At 42.5% G+C, this 16,782-nt stretch overlaps 1 protein-coding gene across 1 annotated transcript; it reads right to left on the reverse strand.

The window, feature by feature from the left end:
* Positions 1 to 2,506: 2,506 nt before the first annotated feature.
* LOC311622483 (prefoldin subunit 5) lies at positions 2,507 to 3,102 on the reverse strand. Its single transcript, XM_084883694.1, has one exon. The coding sequence runs from the start codon at positions 3,093 to 3,095 to the stop codon at positions 2,634 to 2,636; it is 462 nt and encodes a 153-aa protein (XP_084739820.1). The 5' UTR covers positions 3,096 to 3,102; the 3' UTR covers positions 2,507 to 2,633.
* Between the last annotated feature and the right edge of the window lie 13,680 nt (positions 3,103 to 16,782).

Here is a 16,782-nt window from a genome sequence, read left to right on the forward strand (position 1 = left end):
AATCGAACCCGGGGCCCTTTAGTCCCCAAGCCGACGCTCTATCCATTGAGCCAAACCGGTCCCGGCTATTCTTTATTTCTTGTTGATCCCTTATCATTTCTTGTTGATCCCTTTTCATATCCTCATAGGTCTCATTTATTTTATCGGCCTTTTCTAGGAGACTCTTGAAAAACCTTATAAGTGTGGTTTTGAACTCTATATCCAGTTGCTTTTTGTCCTCCATTTCTTTCGTTGTGATCTATTTGGTTTAGGCATTTTCGCAGGCAGCTTTCCTAATGGGGTGGGGTTTCAGGGTGGAGCCTACAGCCCCGCCCTATGCGACTCCTGAGACTCAGGATCCTTCAGTACTTGTTGCAAGCGCCTCTGAGAGAAAGGTGCCCTCGATTATCGCCTGCTGCCAAACTGTCTATGCTCTCCCCCAATGAGCCCGGTATTGGGGTTCAGTTCAGTTGGAAGTGGAGTTGGAGGTGGCGTTCAGAGCAGCCTGGAGCCCCTGTCTCCTTCCCGTCAGGGCAATCCCGCGGGACAGCCGGCCGGCCCTTCTCTGCGCGCAGTGTGCGCGCCTCTGGGACCTCCTCTCGCCGTTCCCAGGGGTTCCGCCTTACAGCCCAGCTCCCTATGGGTGAGCCTGGGTCCCCAGGGTCTGGCCTAGAATTGGGGTTCAGAGCAGTTGGAGCTGGGCCCAGCACAATCAGAGCTTTTCTCTGCTTCCCGCTTGGGAACGCCAGCCAGGCACTCGGCCTCCCTCCTCTCCGGCTCCATCCTCTCCGCACACTGTGTGTCTCCGTACCTTAGGCTTTTACAGCTCCTCCGTGCTTCCTTCTGGTTTTCTCCTTGCTTCTTGTTGTAGGATTTTCAGTCAGTCGACTTTCCTGTAGTTCTGGGTAATGTCCATTTTATATTTTAGTTGTATTTTATTGAAATTGTTGTGTGCGGCTGCGGCTAGTTGCCTACCCGAGCAGCCATCTTGGATTCTCTCTCTATATTTTTTTTAATTGATATTTTACATAGAGGAAGAGAGAGGGACAGAGTTAGAAACATCGATGAGAGAGAATCATCGATCAGCTGCCTCTTACACACCCCCTACCGGGGATGTGCCCACAACCAAGGTACATGCCCTTGACCAGAATCGAACCTGGGACCCTTCAGTCCACAGGCCAACACTCTATTTGCTGAGCCAAACCTGTCTTGGCAGAAATAAACATTTTTAAACAGTAGAACATTTTGCCTACAAAACCAGGCAGACCACTTTCACTATCAGAATGGAAAGAAATTATGAGAAGGAAACGGCCTTGCTATGGTAACAATTTTGAGCAAAATGCGGGAAAGCACTTTAAAACAGAGATTGCTTTCCTGTATGGTAGCTCCTACCCACAGCCTACGGTAAGGCCCTCAAACAGAAATATGAATGTTATTCTTTTTTATCTGAAGATTCAAATTTTTTTTAGAATAAGGTTGGCCTTTTTTTCTTATTTAAAAAGTAGCACATGGCCATGTTGGAGAAGTTTTAAGATATGAGAGAGTAAACCCACCCCTTGTAAGTGATAAAGTAGATTTGTCTCTAGCCTCCCTGAAATGCAAAAGTCATTCTCAGTAGCATCCCTGTTGTGAATAGCAAATACTGAGAACAGATTAGTGCTGAGGGTTATTAAATTGTCATCGTCCCTTTAGAAAAAAACGAAAAAGAGTAAAAGAAGAAAGAACTTTGGACTTCATTCACTGAATTATCAGGACTCTTGGTGGCACATGACAAAAACTGACTTGAGCCAGCTTAGTCAAATACGGTGATCAATTATTGGCTCATATAGCCTACCCTTTGGGCAGGCAAGGACAATTGTGATAAAATCACTCACTTTCAGGATGCTCCCTCTCCATCTCTCTTCTTTGCTTCTCTTGGCAGTTTGGGTTTAATCTCTTTTAAATCAGCTTGCTGCATGAGATGCTGTCAGGGAGAGGAACTACCCTTCTTGAGTTCTTGTGGTTATTACCAAAATTGGCACAAGGCATAATAATAACAGGAGAAAATCCCAAGTTTTGTTATGTATACACAAGAGAAGTAAAAGAATAATTCTCTGTGAGAGAAGTGAAACAGTCCATTTATATATCTTTTACTTAAAGTAACATTAAATGTGGAGGGATTTGACAAGACAAAGGAGCATAGGGTTGGGGTTGTGTAGTCAGAAAGGAATTAACATGGAATGGAGGTGTAGGGCAGTAAATTAGTAAAATTAAAGGGTTTGTTTCTAGAGGTTTCTCAACTTTGGATCCTTTGTCTCTGGTGATAAAGCTGTCTTTTGCTTAGACTGTTTCCTTGTTAGCCCTTTTACAGTACTGACTCTACCAAATCAACTCATAGAAGGTCTACCCCAACCCAATCAAATTTGGACTTTATTTATTTCATTCATCTCTCCTTTGCTTGGAATAAAATTGTGATTACTCTACCATTGCTTTGGATAATTTATTTTTATTTTTTAATTTATTTTATTTTATTTTTTATTTATTTATTTATTTTTTTTTTTTTTTTGCTCGGCTGGAACATTTATTGGCATTAAATACAAAACCCTTCTCTTCCCCACCACGAAGTCCCAGGCCCCTGAAGTAGGGTCCCTCTGCCTGGTTTGCAAAACAGGACCTCAGGCCTTGGCAGCCTGAGTTGCCCCCAGGGCTGTGAGCTGCTGGATCTTCTGGCTCATCATCTCCATGACAGCCTGTTTCATGACATGCTTCTCCTGAAGGGCTGGCTGGATTTTCTCCATTTGCTTGGTGAGAAAGTCTATTTTCCTCTTGAAGAAGTCCTTGGCATCTTCAGCTGTCTTCTCTACATAGTAGCCAGTTCCCACATCGATGAGCACGTGTTCTACATCATGTAGTTTCCCAGGGACATACATAGAACTCGTCAGTGGGACAAGTAATTCTTTCCCCTCATTGCTCTTGTTCAGCACGTTCAGACAGTCCTTGGCTTCCACATACTTGGTTTGCACCACCTTGAGCTGGGCAATGGACGTGGACAAGAACTCCACTTCCTGGTCCAGCTGGTTCTTGAGCATTTCCAGCTGCGGGAGGTTCAGCTCGGTGATGTTAACGGACTGCGCCATGTTGGGAAGGAGCTAATTTATTTTTTTAATATATTTTATTGATTTTTTACAGAGAGGAAGAGAGAGGGATAGAGAGTTAGAAACATTGATGAGAGAGAAACATCGATCAGCTGCCTCTTGCACACCCCCCACCGAGGATGCTCCTGCAACCAAGGTACATGCCCTTGACCAGAATAGAACCCGGGACCTTTCGGTCCGCAGGCTGCCGCTCTATCCACTGAGCCAAACCGGTTTCAGCTGGATAATTTATTTTTAAATAAATTTTTATTGATTTCAGAGAGAAATGGAGAGAGAGAGAGAGAGAGAGAGAGAGAGAGAGAGAGAGAAACATTAATGATGAGAAAGAATCATTGATCAGCTGCCTCCTGCACACCCCACACTGGGAATTGAGCACGCAACTCAGTATGTGTCCTGACCAAGAATTGAACCTCACCCTCCAGGTTCATAGGTCGATGCTCAACCACTGAGTTACACCAGCCAGGCTGGAGTATTTATTTCTTTGTTGGCTTATTAAGATATATTATCCTGTAAGCTTTTGGCTTCTGAAATATCATTTATTATAAATAATAATTCCAATCGTGAACTTGTGTTAAGTAAATTATTGGCAAAGGCAGTCTCAATCTCTGGGCATAATTTGCCTAGAAACACTCTTCTCTCTCTCTCTCTCTCTCTCTCTCTCTCTCTCTCTCTCTCTCTCTCCCTCTCTCCTTTGGTAGCAGTGGGGTTTGACGCTCTGACATAGTGCCCTCTTCTGTTTAAAACTTTCAATGCACATCCAGGCAAATTTCCTTGTTCTCAAGCAGCCTGAAAAAGTTCAAAACTGTTGGGAGCAAAGCTAGTACTTTTGTACACAGGACAAAAATTATATAAATGCAAGTTTCTGAGAAATGTGGGGAAAACAAGGAATTCTAAAGGCCGTGGTTTCATTATCTCCACAACAGGACATCTGGAAGTTAGATTTGTCTCACTTTCCTTTTCCAAAACTATGCCTAATACCTTTTAAACTTCTGGGAGTATTTGAGATCTTGCTTCCCACATGCGTTGTCAGCTTGGCTCAAATGAACTACAAAAATTCTCAAATAAATAAATAAGTTTTCCACATTTCTGATTTCGTGAACATCAACACTCTTTTATGGGTCAACAAAACCAAGTGTGCTTGTGTTCTCTTTAGAGAGGATATGTTCATATCTCATTGCATAAATGTTATACATTTTTAAAGTTCTTCTGAAAAAAGAGAATGTTTGTTTAAATTTATACCATGTCCCTGATGACAATTCCATTGCCTTCTGAGATGGAGGGGGACAAAGGAGAGCATTCTCCATTCTAATCTCGTTATAACTGGGGGGTGAGGGAGGAGAAAAACTATTTAAGACAGAGACACTCAGAGAACAGAGAATGAAGTACCATAAAGGCCACCCTGTGAATGGCCACTCGGGGCTGCAGTGGGAAGAGTCTGGCTGGTACAAGCGTGGGTATGGGAAAACCAGGAGAGATTATTGCAATAGCCCTAGCAAGAAATAATGGCTTGGAATGGGACAGAGTAATGGAAAGAAGTAAAAGAGAAAAAGCATAGTTAGAAACAAGATCTTGCTACCTGATGAGGAAAACATTTTTGAGGGCCTAACTGGTTTGGCTTAGTGGATTGAGCGTCGGCCTGCCAACTAAAGGGTCCCAGATTTGATTCTGGTCAAGGGCATATACCTTTGTTGGGGGCACATCCCTAGTGGGGAGTGTGCAGGAGGCAGCTGATAGATGTTTCTCTCTCGTCAATGTTTCTAACTCTCCCTTCCTCTCTGTAAAAAAATCAATAAAATATATATATATTTAAAAAACATTTTTGAGGGTTCACTTGATTCTGCAACAGGATGGAAAGTTGGCTGAGAAATACAAAGGTCCCTGCTGTGGACGCCAAGGAGATGCAGGCTTAGATCTCTTTCGAAGGAGATGCTGTTCAGCTGCAAGGAAGTGTTCCCCTGGGCTTTCAGGCTCTTCCTGGGCAGCCAGAGCCAAGCACTGTGCTTGGCTTGGGCTAGTCCATCTGATCATTTCTGGCCAAAGCTGGACTCCTCTTACAGGCAAACTCTCTGGTTGGGTTGGCTGAGACGTGATCAGATCTTCAGTGGCCTGAGGCTCTCTCTGTCCCATCCTGCTTCCTCCCCTTTTCCTTTTTCATGTGTCAGACTCACATCATGGTCTGCTGGTTATGTCTCTCCAACCCTGTACCCTCCCCTTTATCTTTCAGAGGCTCTCTTCACCAATAGATCTCCTAACTCTGTCTCATTATCCGCTTTCCTCAGGACCCTATTGACATACACGTGAAATAATGAGGTTAGGGCCTCCATTCCAATTCTTGTGCTATGTTGCAGCCTTGTTGAACCAGGGATGGTGAATGGAGGCTCTCCCAGTCAATTTCTCATGTAGGAATGCTTTTGGACAGGGCTAAGAGAGAGGATGAACCTATTCCTTTCTTTTGTGGAGAAATAAATAAAATCTACTACATGGAATTTGGCTAGTCACATAGGTCAGCACTAGGGGGGCATAAGCAGCCCCACCCGCACAATATCCAAGGAGTCCCAATCTGGCAGGCAGGGCATGTCAGCAGGAGCCTCCAATGGGGAGATGCTGTTCAGAGTGAGGTCAACGTCAGTGTTAAGTGGTCCATGTGGCCTCCATCAGGAATGGACCCCAGAGGAACTAGAGGGGATGGAGGCCCCGTCTAACCCTTTGGAAAGAAAAATGACGCAACCTAAGCATATTGTGAGTATTCAAATATCATAAATTAGTAGTCAGGGAAGATTTCATTTCTAGCCGAGGGTTCTTGTGTCTGGAGTTGACAGCAGCAAAAGTTTAGACCCACATACCCCAGGCAAACACAGCAGGTGGCTGGGAAGGGTGCAGCTCAGAGGATAGGTGCCAGGGTACCAGGGCTCACTGAGGAAGTGTGGGTAGCAGGACTAAAGGACTAATAACAGTGGAGTTAATCCCATCCCAGACGCCGTCTGTGGGTGAAAATGGGCTCTACATTCATTGGTTCTCTTGGTCAGGACTGTCTCCAAAACTGGAAATTCCATGGTTACAGTGCTGGACCTGGAAAAGCAAAAACTCTCAGGCTTTAGTAGCTGGCTGTGGGAGAGCTGTTTTGTGTTGTTGTTGTTGTTTTAAAGTATATTTTTATTGATTTCAGAGAGGAAGGGAGAGGGAGAGATAGAAGCATCAATGATGAGACAGAATAAGTGATTGGCTGCCTCCTGCATGCCCCCTACTGGGGATCAAGCTACAACCCAGGCATGTGCCCATTAACGGAATTGAACTTGGGACACTTCAGTCCGCAGGCTGAAGCTATCCACTGAGCCAAACCAGCTAGGGCTGTGGAAGAGCTGTTTTTTGGGTTTTTTTTAATATATATTTTATTGATTTTTTACAGAGAGGAAGGGAGAGGGATAGAGAGCTAGAAACGTCGATGAGAGAAACATCGACCAGCTGCCTCCTGCACACTCCCTACTGGGGATGTGCCCGCAACCAAGGTACATGCCCTTGACCGGAATCGAACCCGGGACCTTTCAGTCCGCAGGCCGACGCTCTGCCACTGAGCCAAACCGGTTTCGGCTGTTTGTTTGTTTTTTACTAAGAAGGCTTACAACATCCATCATGTTCAGTATTCAAGTCCACTCCTACAAAACATCACTGTTTTTTTTTTAAAGTTTTTTTTATTTAAAAAAATTATTGATTTGAGAGAGAGAGAGAAACAGAGAGAAGAACATCAATTTATTGTTCCACTTATTTATGCATTCATTGGTTGATTCTTGAATGTGCCCTGACCAGCGATCAAATCTGCAACCTTGGTGTAACAAGATCATGCTCTAACCAACCGCACTACACAACCAGGGCTACAAAACATTACTTTTGAGCAGAAACAAACAAACAAACAAACAAACAAACAAACAAAATTCTGGTTCATGTTTTTAAAATACTCGAGTTGCTGAGTAACAGTGTGCTGTAGGGTTGAAGCAGGGTGACTGACCAGAAGACAGTAACAACAGTCTCCATTGTGACCAGCACACAATGGTGTCTTGAACTAGAGAGGCAAAACCAGAGATGGAAGTAAGTGGGATGAACTGGTAGAGTAAAGTAGAGGAAATTACAAAGGGAAAATGAGGAGAAAATTAACAACGCAAATCCTTAGGAAGAAGGGGAGTGTAGGTGGGGAACAGCGGAGCCAGGAAAGGGCCAGCTTTGGTGTTTACTGTAGTAGGAATGAAGGCAGGCAACACGACACAGAGGGTACATAAGATTCATTCAATTCCTACCACATGCCAGGACTGTTCTAAGAAGACTCACACACCTTAATTCACTCCGTCCCCCCAGCAGCCCCATGAAACAGGTCTTAGTATCATCCTCATCATACAGAAGAAGAAACTCAGACCCTCAGTGGGTAACTTGCCCTACATCCCACTAGCAAGAGGCAGAGTTGAGATTTGAACGTGGGCAGTTGGGAACGTGCCTTGAGCTCTTAACACCATTCTAAATCTCTCCACGTGAGGAGGCTAGTAAATTTGACGATGGGAAGAATAGCAGAAAATGATAAATTATGCCTCCCAGGAAGTGTGTTTTACAAAGGGCCTCCAATAAACAAAAAGGAAACATCTCTCCTATGAAATTCCCAAATGTAATATGACTATTATTTAGAAGCATTTAAAGAAACTGGCATGTATTCTAACAAACACACATCCTTTTTTCATTCTGGCCACTAGAGGGAGGAGTGGGATGTCAATAAACTTAAGACATCTCCCACAGGCTCTCAATGGCTAATAATCGCTGAGTGTTTTCCCTAACGTTACCAATACTTAAAACTTCTTTGTAGTTCTTACTTGTGAGGGCTTATTTTCAAAGGAAACTCATTAAGCATCCATAAACATTTCCCCGGACTTTCATATATATATATATATATATATATATATATATATATATATATATATATAATTGATTTTTTTACAGAGAGGAAGGGAGAGGGATAGAGAGCTAGAAACGTCGATGAGAGAGAAACATCGACCAGCTGCTTCTTGCACACCCCTTACCGGGGATGTGCCTGCAACCAATGTACATGCCCTTGACCGGAATTGAACCTGGGATCTTTCAGTCCGCAGACTTACGCTCTACCACTGAGCCAAACTGGTTTCGGCTCCCCGGACATTCTAAGAATAAGTATATTATGCTAAATGAAAGTAGAGCCGAAACCGGTTTGGCTCAATGGATAGAGCGTCGGTTTGGGGACTGAAAGGTCCCGGGTTCGATTCCAGTCAAGGGCATGTACCTTGGTTGCGGGCATATCCCCAGTAAGGGGTGTGCAAGAGGCAGTTGATCGATGACTCTCTCTCATCGATGTTTCTAACTTTATCTCTCCCCCTTCCTTTCTGTACAAAATCAATAAAATATATATTTTTTTAAATGAAAGTAGACACAGAGACCACATAGTATATGAAATGTCCAGAAAAGGCAAAGTTCTAATGACAAAAAGTAGATAGTATTTGCCCTGTGTAAGGACTCAGGGAATGGGGTTTGACAGTAAATGTGCATGATCTTTTATCTAAATATTTTATTGATTTCAGAGAGGGAGAAAGAGATTAAAAACAAACAAACCGCCAAGACCGGTTTGGCTCAGTGGATTAGGCGTCGGCCTGTGGACTGAAAGGTCCCAGGTTCGATTCCAGTCAAGGGCATGTACCTTGGTTGTGGGCACATCCCCAGTAGGGCGTGTGCAAGCGGCAGCTGATTGGTGACTCTCTCTCATCGATGTTTCTAACTCTCTATCCCTCTCTCTTCCCCTCTGTGAAAAATCAATAAAATATATTTTAAAAAAATAAAAATAAATAAAAATAAAAACAAGCAAACCATCAATGATAAGAGAGAATCACTTGTCAGCTGCCCCTTGCATGTCCCCCACAGGCTCATAGGTTGATACTGAACCACTGAGCCACACTGGTCAGTCTACAAGAGGAATCTTGCTGAATGGTGAAAATGTTCTAAACTGTTCTAAAATGTTCTAAATATGTGGTGATAGTTGTGCGTGTAAAATAATAACCAGCCTTAGCCGGCTTGGCTCAGTGGATTGAGCGTTAGCCTGCGGACTGAAGGGCCCCAGGTTTGATTCAGGCCAAGGGCACATGCCTGGGTTGCGGGCTCAGTCCCCAGTGGAAGGGCGTGCAGGAGGCAGCCAATCGATGATTCTTTCATCATTGATGTTTCTGCCTCTCCTTCTCCCTTCCTCTCAGAAATAAATAAGGAAATAGATTTTTTTTTAAATAGTAAACATCCCCACATACATACACAAACTGTACTAGAAATCATTGAATTGGCCCTAGCCAGGGTGGCTTAGTTGGTTTGGCATTGTTCCATGCACCAAGAGGTCACTGGTTTAATTCCCAGTAAGGGCACATGCCCAACTTGCATTCCCAATCCCCATTTGGGGGTGTGCAGGAGGCAAGGGATCAATGGTTCTCTCTTATGCATGTTTCTCTCTCATCTCTCTCCCTACCTCTTCTCTAAAATAAATAAAAACATATTTTTATAACATTAAATTGTATACTTGAAATGAGTGAATTATGTGATGCATAAAATATGCCTCAAGAAAGTTGTTGGGAAAAAAAAGTACATTTTATAAATTAAACCAAAACCTGCCTATGGATTGAAAAAGAATGAAAACATATGTTTATGTATGCAAAATATGTCTAGGAGGACAGTTAATACCAATGATTAACTCTGAAATGGAATTGTAGGAGAAAACTAGGAACTTTTTTATACTCTGTCTTTCTGTATGATTTGGGGGGGGGGGGAGAATATAATTAAAATTTTAATTAAAATGTTTTTGAGAGATTGGAAGTTAAAATATATAAAAAGCAATGGAATTATAAGTATCATTATCTCTGGATAGTGAGCTATGGCTTATATTTTTGTTTTCTATATTCATTGTCTAATTTAAAAATGATTATGTATTACTTTTTACAATAAAAACTGGAAAGAGCTTAATTTAAAATAAAAATCCGATAAATATTCAAGTAGCTTTTTAGAAACTCACATTTATGTCCTGGCTGGTTTATTTCAGTGGATAGAGAGTTGGCCTGCAGACTGAAGGATCCCAGGTTCAATTTTGGTCAAGGGTGCATGCCCAAGTTATGGGTTCAATCCTCAGTGGGGGCCATGCAGGAGGCAGAAAATCAATGATTCTCTCTCATCATTGATGTTTCTCTCTCTCCTTCTCCCTTCCTCTCTGAAATCAATAAAAATATATTTAAAAATAAAAACTCACCTTTATCACAATGTTTATTGTATCCTATCTAATAAAAGAGTAATATGCAAATTGGCCATCTCTCCAACACACAAGATGGCTGCCCCATGTGGTCAAAATGACTGCCCCCATGTGAACACTAGATGGCCGCCACAAGGTGGCCAACAGGGAAGGGCAGTTAGGGGTGACTGTACTGGCAGAGGATGGCAATTGGGGCAACCAGGCCTGCAGGGGAGGGCAGTTAGGGGAAATTGGGTTGACAGGAGCAGTTAGGCATTGATCAGACTGGCAGGGGAGTGGTTAGGGAGTGATCAGGCTGGCAGGCAGAAGCAGTTAGGGGCAATCAGGCAGGCAGGCAAGTGGTTGAGAGCCAGCAGTCCTGGATTGTGAGAGGGATGTCCGACTGCCCATTTAGCCCCAATCCCACCTAAAAGGGCAGTTGGACATCCCTTGAGGGTCCCCGACTAGAGAGGGTGTAGGCTGAGCTGAGGGACACACACACACTCCTGAATTTCTTGCACCAAACCTCTAGTTTCATAAATAATAGGATATTTTTTTAGCTCAATGGCAACCTGAGGCTCAGACATTTTGATTTAAAAAGGTAGCCATTCATTGGCATTTGAGCTTGGATGCTGTCCAGTGAAGCTGAAAGGTATTCTATTCCACTTTTATTAACATCCTCAAATTAATACAGGGACGGGGGAAAAAACCTTTATGTATTAGAAATTGGGATATAAATCCCTTTTTCAAAAATTCACATTTATTAGCTCATGTCTGATGGCAAAGATGGCTGTGGAGAGCCTGGAATAAGATGGTTAAAATAACAATGGAATGGAAACATCCTTTAGAGGAAATTTACTATATTGAAGGGACAAGTTGCACTGATACCTCCCACCCTCCACCCCAGACCTTTCTGCAAGACCTGACTCCTGGGAGGCAGATGTTGACTTGGGGCCCAGTGTGTAGTTGAGGCAGGAATTTCTCAATTATTAGTATCTCAAGATATTAAGGCATACCTTGTGAAAACATCTGCGTGTAATGAACTGGAAGAGCTGTATTGAGAAGGATACTTCTAAGAGTGGCACTGAAGCAAAGTACCTGGAAGGCACACTGGGCCCCAGCCACACCAGCAGAGACCTATGCCAGAAGCCATGGAAACGGAGAGCAGGGCACCAGGCTACAGAAATGCATCTTAGAACATAAGTCCCTTCCCGGCGTTCAAGGTGTTGAAGTGAGCACGTGGTGGGTCCTCCAGTGTGAAATTTCGGATTTTCCTGAGCCTTCAGATGGGAGTAGCAATTACCTGCTTTTTGGCACAGGAGCCAAAAATCGGGATATCTTCTCCGTGAAGGGGATCAGGGGGGACTAAACAGACTTCCTGCGGCTGGTGTGCAAGACATGGGGATGGCCACAGTCACAAAAGGCAAACCAGAGCTCAGAAGGAAGGCACATGCAGCGGTGGCAATTCCCCAACGAAAGTCCTAGCCGGTCTGTGACCCAGGCTTGCACCGATGCTGGCAGCATTGCATGATGGCTCTGGCGATTTGTAAAGCAAAAGAATACATTCAAGATTATTTCCTAAAAAGAATATAAGCCTCTTGAAGACCAGGATTTTTTGTCTTGGTGTCTGCTTAGAGCAGTGTCTGACATGTAGTAGGCACTCCATAGCTACTCTGGAAGGAAGGAAGGAAGAAAGGAAGGAAGGGAGAGAGGGAGGAAGGGAGGGAGGGGGGGAAGGAGGGAGGGAGGGAGGAAGGGAGGAAGGAAGGAAAGAAGGGAGGCCTCTGGTGCATCTGGTTTTCAGCAGCATAGTAGTTGGCTTGGCGGGAGGCATGGGCCTGGAATGTCCAGGGAAGGGCAGGGGAGGGCTGGGAGCCAAGGATCAAGGAGTCAAGCTCGACTTACATGTTACTAGTTCACTCTAGAAAGTGGAGAGTGAAGGTGCTGCCATATTCTTGGTGACCAGGAGTGACATAGCAGAACCTCTTGGTGCTGTGACTGGCATCACGACCTTTGGGCATACAGCACAGAGGGGTTCTAGACAGAAATATGCCAAATTTCAGAAAAGAAATGATCATTTTTAAAAATATATTTTATTGATTTTTACAGAGAGGAAGAGGAAGGGATAGAGAGTTAGAAACATCGATGAGAGAGAATCATTGATCAACTGCCTCTTGCACACCCTCTCCTGGGGATGTGCCCGCAACCAAGGTACATGCCCTTGACCGGAATCGAACCCGGGACCTTTCAGTCCGCAGTTCAGCACTCTATCCACTGAGCTAAACCGGTTTCAGTAAGAAATGATCATTTTGTGGTCCAGAAACGCAGCTGTAATCTTGTGTATAGTTTTGGTGTGGTGTTTTTTTGTTTTGTTTTTTTTTCCAGGATGGGGAGGTAGGAAGTATGTCAGGAAATAGCTTTTAAAATAATATCTTTTAAAATTCTCTTTTTAATGAATCATATTTAGAAATTAATGGTTAGGCTATAAATGTATGCATTACTCTTCCTGAAAAACAAAGGCTTCGATTTAAAAAGCCTAGTAAAGTGCCTTATTATATCTTTCTGTCTTTTGAACAAAGAAAATGCTAAGCAATGTCATAAACAATAAATAATGTTTTATTACCTTAAAAACAAGGGAACCTTTTCATGATTGAAAAGTAATACAATGGAATCCAGATGGGTTAGCCGAGGCAAAGATAGTCAATAAAATACTTGATTAATGGCAAAACTAATTGCCTCTAGGTATTGGCGTACTGATTATGTAACATCCACATTTTCTAAAAAATTAGTTCATGTGAAAGCATGGCAGTGCTTTAGGCATGCAGACAGGAACTGTGTGAAAAGACCAGAAAGGCAACGGTCCTGTCCGAACATGTGCCTGCTCTGTGGTTATTAGGGTTCTATCCCAACATGTAAGTGCTCCAGATAGCACTGGAATGTATCCCGCATACATGGGGGCACACACTCTAGTTAATACAGGAGCAGCATCTACACAGGAATCAACTGTGAACTCCAACCATCTTAGACTCTGAATGGCCACTCTGACTCCTCCCTTTGCCTGGGATGCCTACTGACCCAGGTCCCCACTTCTCCATCTGGCTACCCCTACTCGTCCTTCAAAACCCAGGAGAGAAATTCTCTTCAGAAGGAAGCCCTCTGTGACCATGACTCACCTTCTCCTCCTGGAGGCTTCCATAGCTACTTTCACATTTCTGTGTACCAACATATTTTATAGGATTTTGTTTATTTTCTTTTTTCCCAACTAGAATGTAAGCTTCTCAGTCTATCCATACTAGTACAATGGCAGTACCATAGTACACAGTTCAATAAATACCTATGAATTAATGTCATTCAGAGCTGTGAAAAGTAGTAAATTGATTTGACCAAATGAAAGAAGTTACTTAGAGAACTCTACTAACAAGACTTGATGCTGCAAAGTTTTTTAGGGATCATAAAAAAAAGAGAAAAAAAAAGAAGAAGAATCAAGAAGCATGGTTCCGTGTTCTTTCAGTTTCTTCTCTCCAAGAGAACATTAAGAAATCACTTTGGCCCTAACCGGTTTGGCTCAGTGGATAGAGCATCAGCCTGCGGACTGAAGGGTCTCAGGTTTGATTCCGGTCAAGGGCATGTACCTTGGTTGCGGGCACATCCCCAGTAGGGGGTGTGCAAGAGACAGCTGGTCAATGTTTCTCTCTCATTGACGTTTCTAACTCTCTATCCCTCTCAATTCCTCTCTGTGTAAAGTCAATAAAATAAAATTTTTTAAAAAATCACTTTGGCTCTCTTTTCATACTCAGAAAAATCTAAGAATAAGGATAATCACCTTTTTTTCCATTTCATTTGCTGTGTAGCAAAGGAAATGACTGGCAGGAAATTATAATCAGGTACTATTCTGGAGAATCTGAGCCCTTTCCTTTTCTTCCAGGTTCAGTATTCCCAATTCCCTCTTTTTTTCCTTTCTTTTCTTTTCTTTTCTTTTTTTTTTTTTTTTTTTTTTTTTTTTTTTTTTTTTTTTTACAGAGGAGTCCACAGCCATGGGATATTTCAGTTCAGGCTATGATGGGCGTATTTTTATACCATGCACTTAAAAAAATAAATATATATATATATATATATATATATATATATATATATTTCTTTATTGATTTCAGAGAGGAAGGAAGAGAAAGAGAGAGATAGAAACATCAATGATGAGAGAGAATCATTGATTGGCGGCCTCCTGCACACCCCTACTGGGGATCAAGCCCACAAACCAGGCATATGCCCCTGGCCTGAATTGAACCTGGGACCCTTCAGTCCACAGGCCAATGCTCCATCCACTGGGCAAAACTGGCCAGGGCCCCAATTCCCTCTTGAGCATAAAACTATAAGAATCTAATCTTAAATCTGCAGGGCTAAGGAAAAAACTTGTTCTTAAATAGCCATTTGACAGAAAAATACATATGCAGCCCAGCATAACCGCAGGTCTTTGATCACTCAACCAATCACAGAACATGCAACAGACACTGGAAAGGAATCACAGGGGAGTTTTCATCCCATAGTCTCAGCAACCTCAAAATGGAGCTGGAAGCTTTTCCCCATACTAATTGTAAGGCAATCAAGGGACAGATTTGTATGTTTTTAGTCCCATCTTTTAAAACCAATTTTAAAAGATGGCAAGACTGTGCTTCTCTTGGGATACTTTTGACTTGGCTTTATATAAGGATTATTTGTCCTAAAGTCTGGTAGATCTTCCTTTATCCCCATCCCACATTTAACATTTTTCAAGCTAAAGCCGGAAATTACTTCAAGAAAATGCCTGGAAGAAAATTAAATATTTTTAAACCATTCAGAAGAAAGGAATCTTTTTTTAAATTAAAACTTGCCAAAGGGGGGGAAAAAAGCAAATAAGGTCTCAATTCTTAAAATTCCAAAGAGGGAAAAAAACAAAACAAAAAAAAACCAACAACAACTATTATCCCTCTACCTCTGCTAACATAACTAGACACCCTCTTATTGAGTTATTTATCATTCATATCTGGAAAACGACAGGACCCTCTCTCTTCCTAGGTCCCAGCAGGCCAAAGGAGGCGGAGAGGCAGCTCCTGCTGTGTTTCTGGCCACAGAAAACACTTTGGCAATCCTTTGTAGCCCTGTCTCCAAGTCTGTAGTGACTGGAGAAACGCCTAGCTGGTTTTATCTTTTCTTAGTGTGGAGGCTGCAATAGGGAACCAGAAATGCCTTCCTGAAAATGCCAGTTATTTGTGTTTCCTGGGTCTCCTACAGAGTTCTCTGGGACTCACACAAGGAGGCAGAGAAAGGATTCTCTATATGACTTTCACCAGGTCCTAAGATTTTGAGATGTGGTAAGATTCATTCTCATTGTAATTGAATGAATTTTCATAACTGTCTTTCTTTTGCCATGGTAAAGAAATATAATATTCGTGCCCCTTTAAAACTAAAATTACAGCTGAAGTCCGTGTAATGAGTGGTTAACTTTGAGTGGAAGGTTTAAGGTGCTAGAACAGCTTATATTTAATTAGAGGCCTGGTGCACAAAATGTGTGCATGAGTAGGGTTTCTAGGCCTGGCCAGCAATCAGGACCAATCGGGGCCTTCCAGCTGCTGGCTGGGGCCTTTATCTTCTGGCTGCTGGCTGCCAGCCAGGGCCTTCCTTTATTCTGGGCCACCCCCTGGTGGTCAGCACACCTCATAGCAAGTGATCGAACTCCCAGTCTCCTAGTCAAACTCCAGAGGGGTCACTTTGCATATTAGCCATCTATATTTACGAGTTACTCATCAATCTATAATTATTGCCTCTTCTTTCTGCCTCCACACTAATATAAAACCAGCTAGGCATTTCTCCAGTCACTACAGACTTGGAGGCAGGGCTACAAGTGATTGCCAAAGTGTTTTCTGTGGCCAGAAAATTTCCCTATATTAATTTTCAAAGAGTATGACTGTGATTTATTATAAGTTACTATAAATACCATTTGAAATCCAAAAAGGTGCATATTATAAGTTAATAACAAATGTAAAATTACTCTTCCTCGATCAGCACTAACTGACTTGGAGCACATACCTGTCCTGGCACTGTCTGTATGATGTGGGGCCAGGCTAATGAGCATTTTGTATTCTTGCAGATGGAGGGGTCCTACCCTTTCCTAAAATCAAAGAAGTATTTTCTTCCAAAAACTTCATAATTTTTCTTCTCACTTTTAAATTGTAAATCCATTTGGAATTTTGTTTGTATACATTGTGAGGTAAGGAACTGGTTTTATTTATTTTTCCATGTGGATACCCAATAATCCCTATACCAATAATCCCTATACCATTTACTAAATTCATAATTTCTTCACTGATTTCTAATTAGTCATAATGTTCCTTTCTATATACTTGGGGACTTTCTCAGCCCCCTATTCTTTTC

The sequence above is a fragment of the Pipistrellus hanaki genome, assembly GCF_964339955.1.
Source record: "Pipistrellus hanaki genome assembly, chromosome: 5".
In the NCBI taxonomy this organism is placed as follows: Eukaryota; Metazoa; Chordata; class Mammalia; order Chiroptera; family Vespertilionidae; genus Pipistrellus; species Pipistrellus hanaki.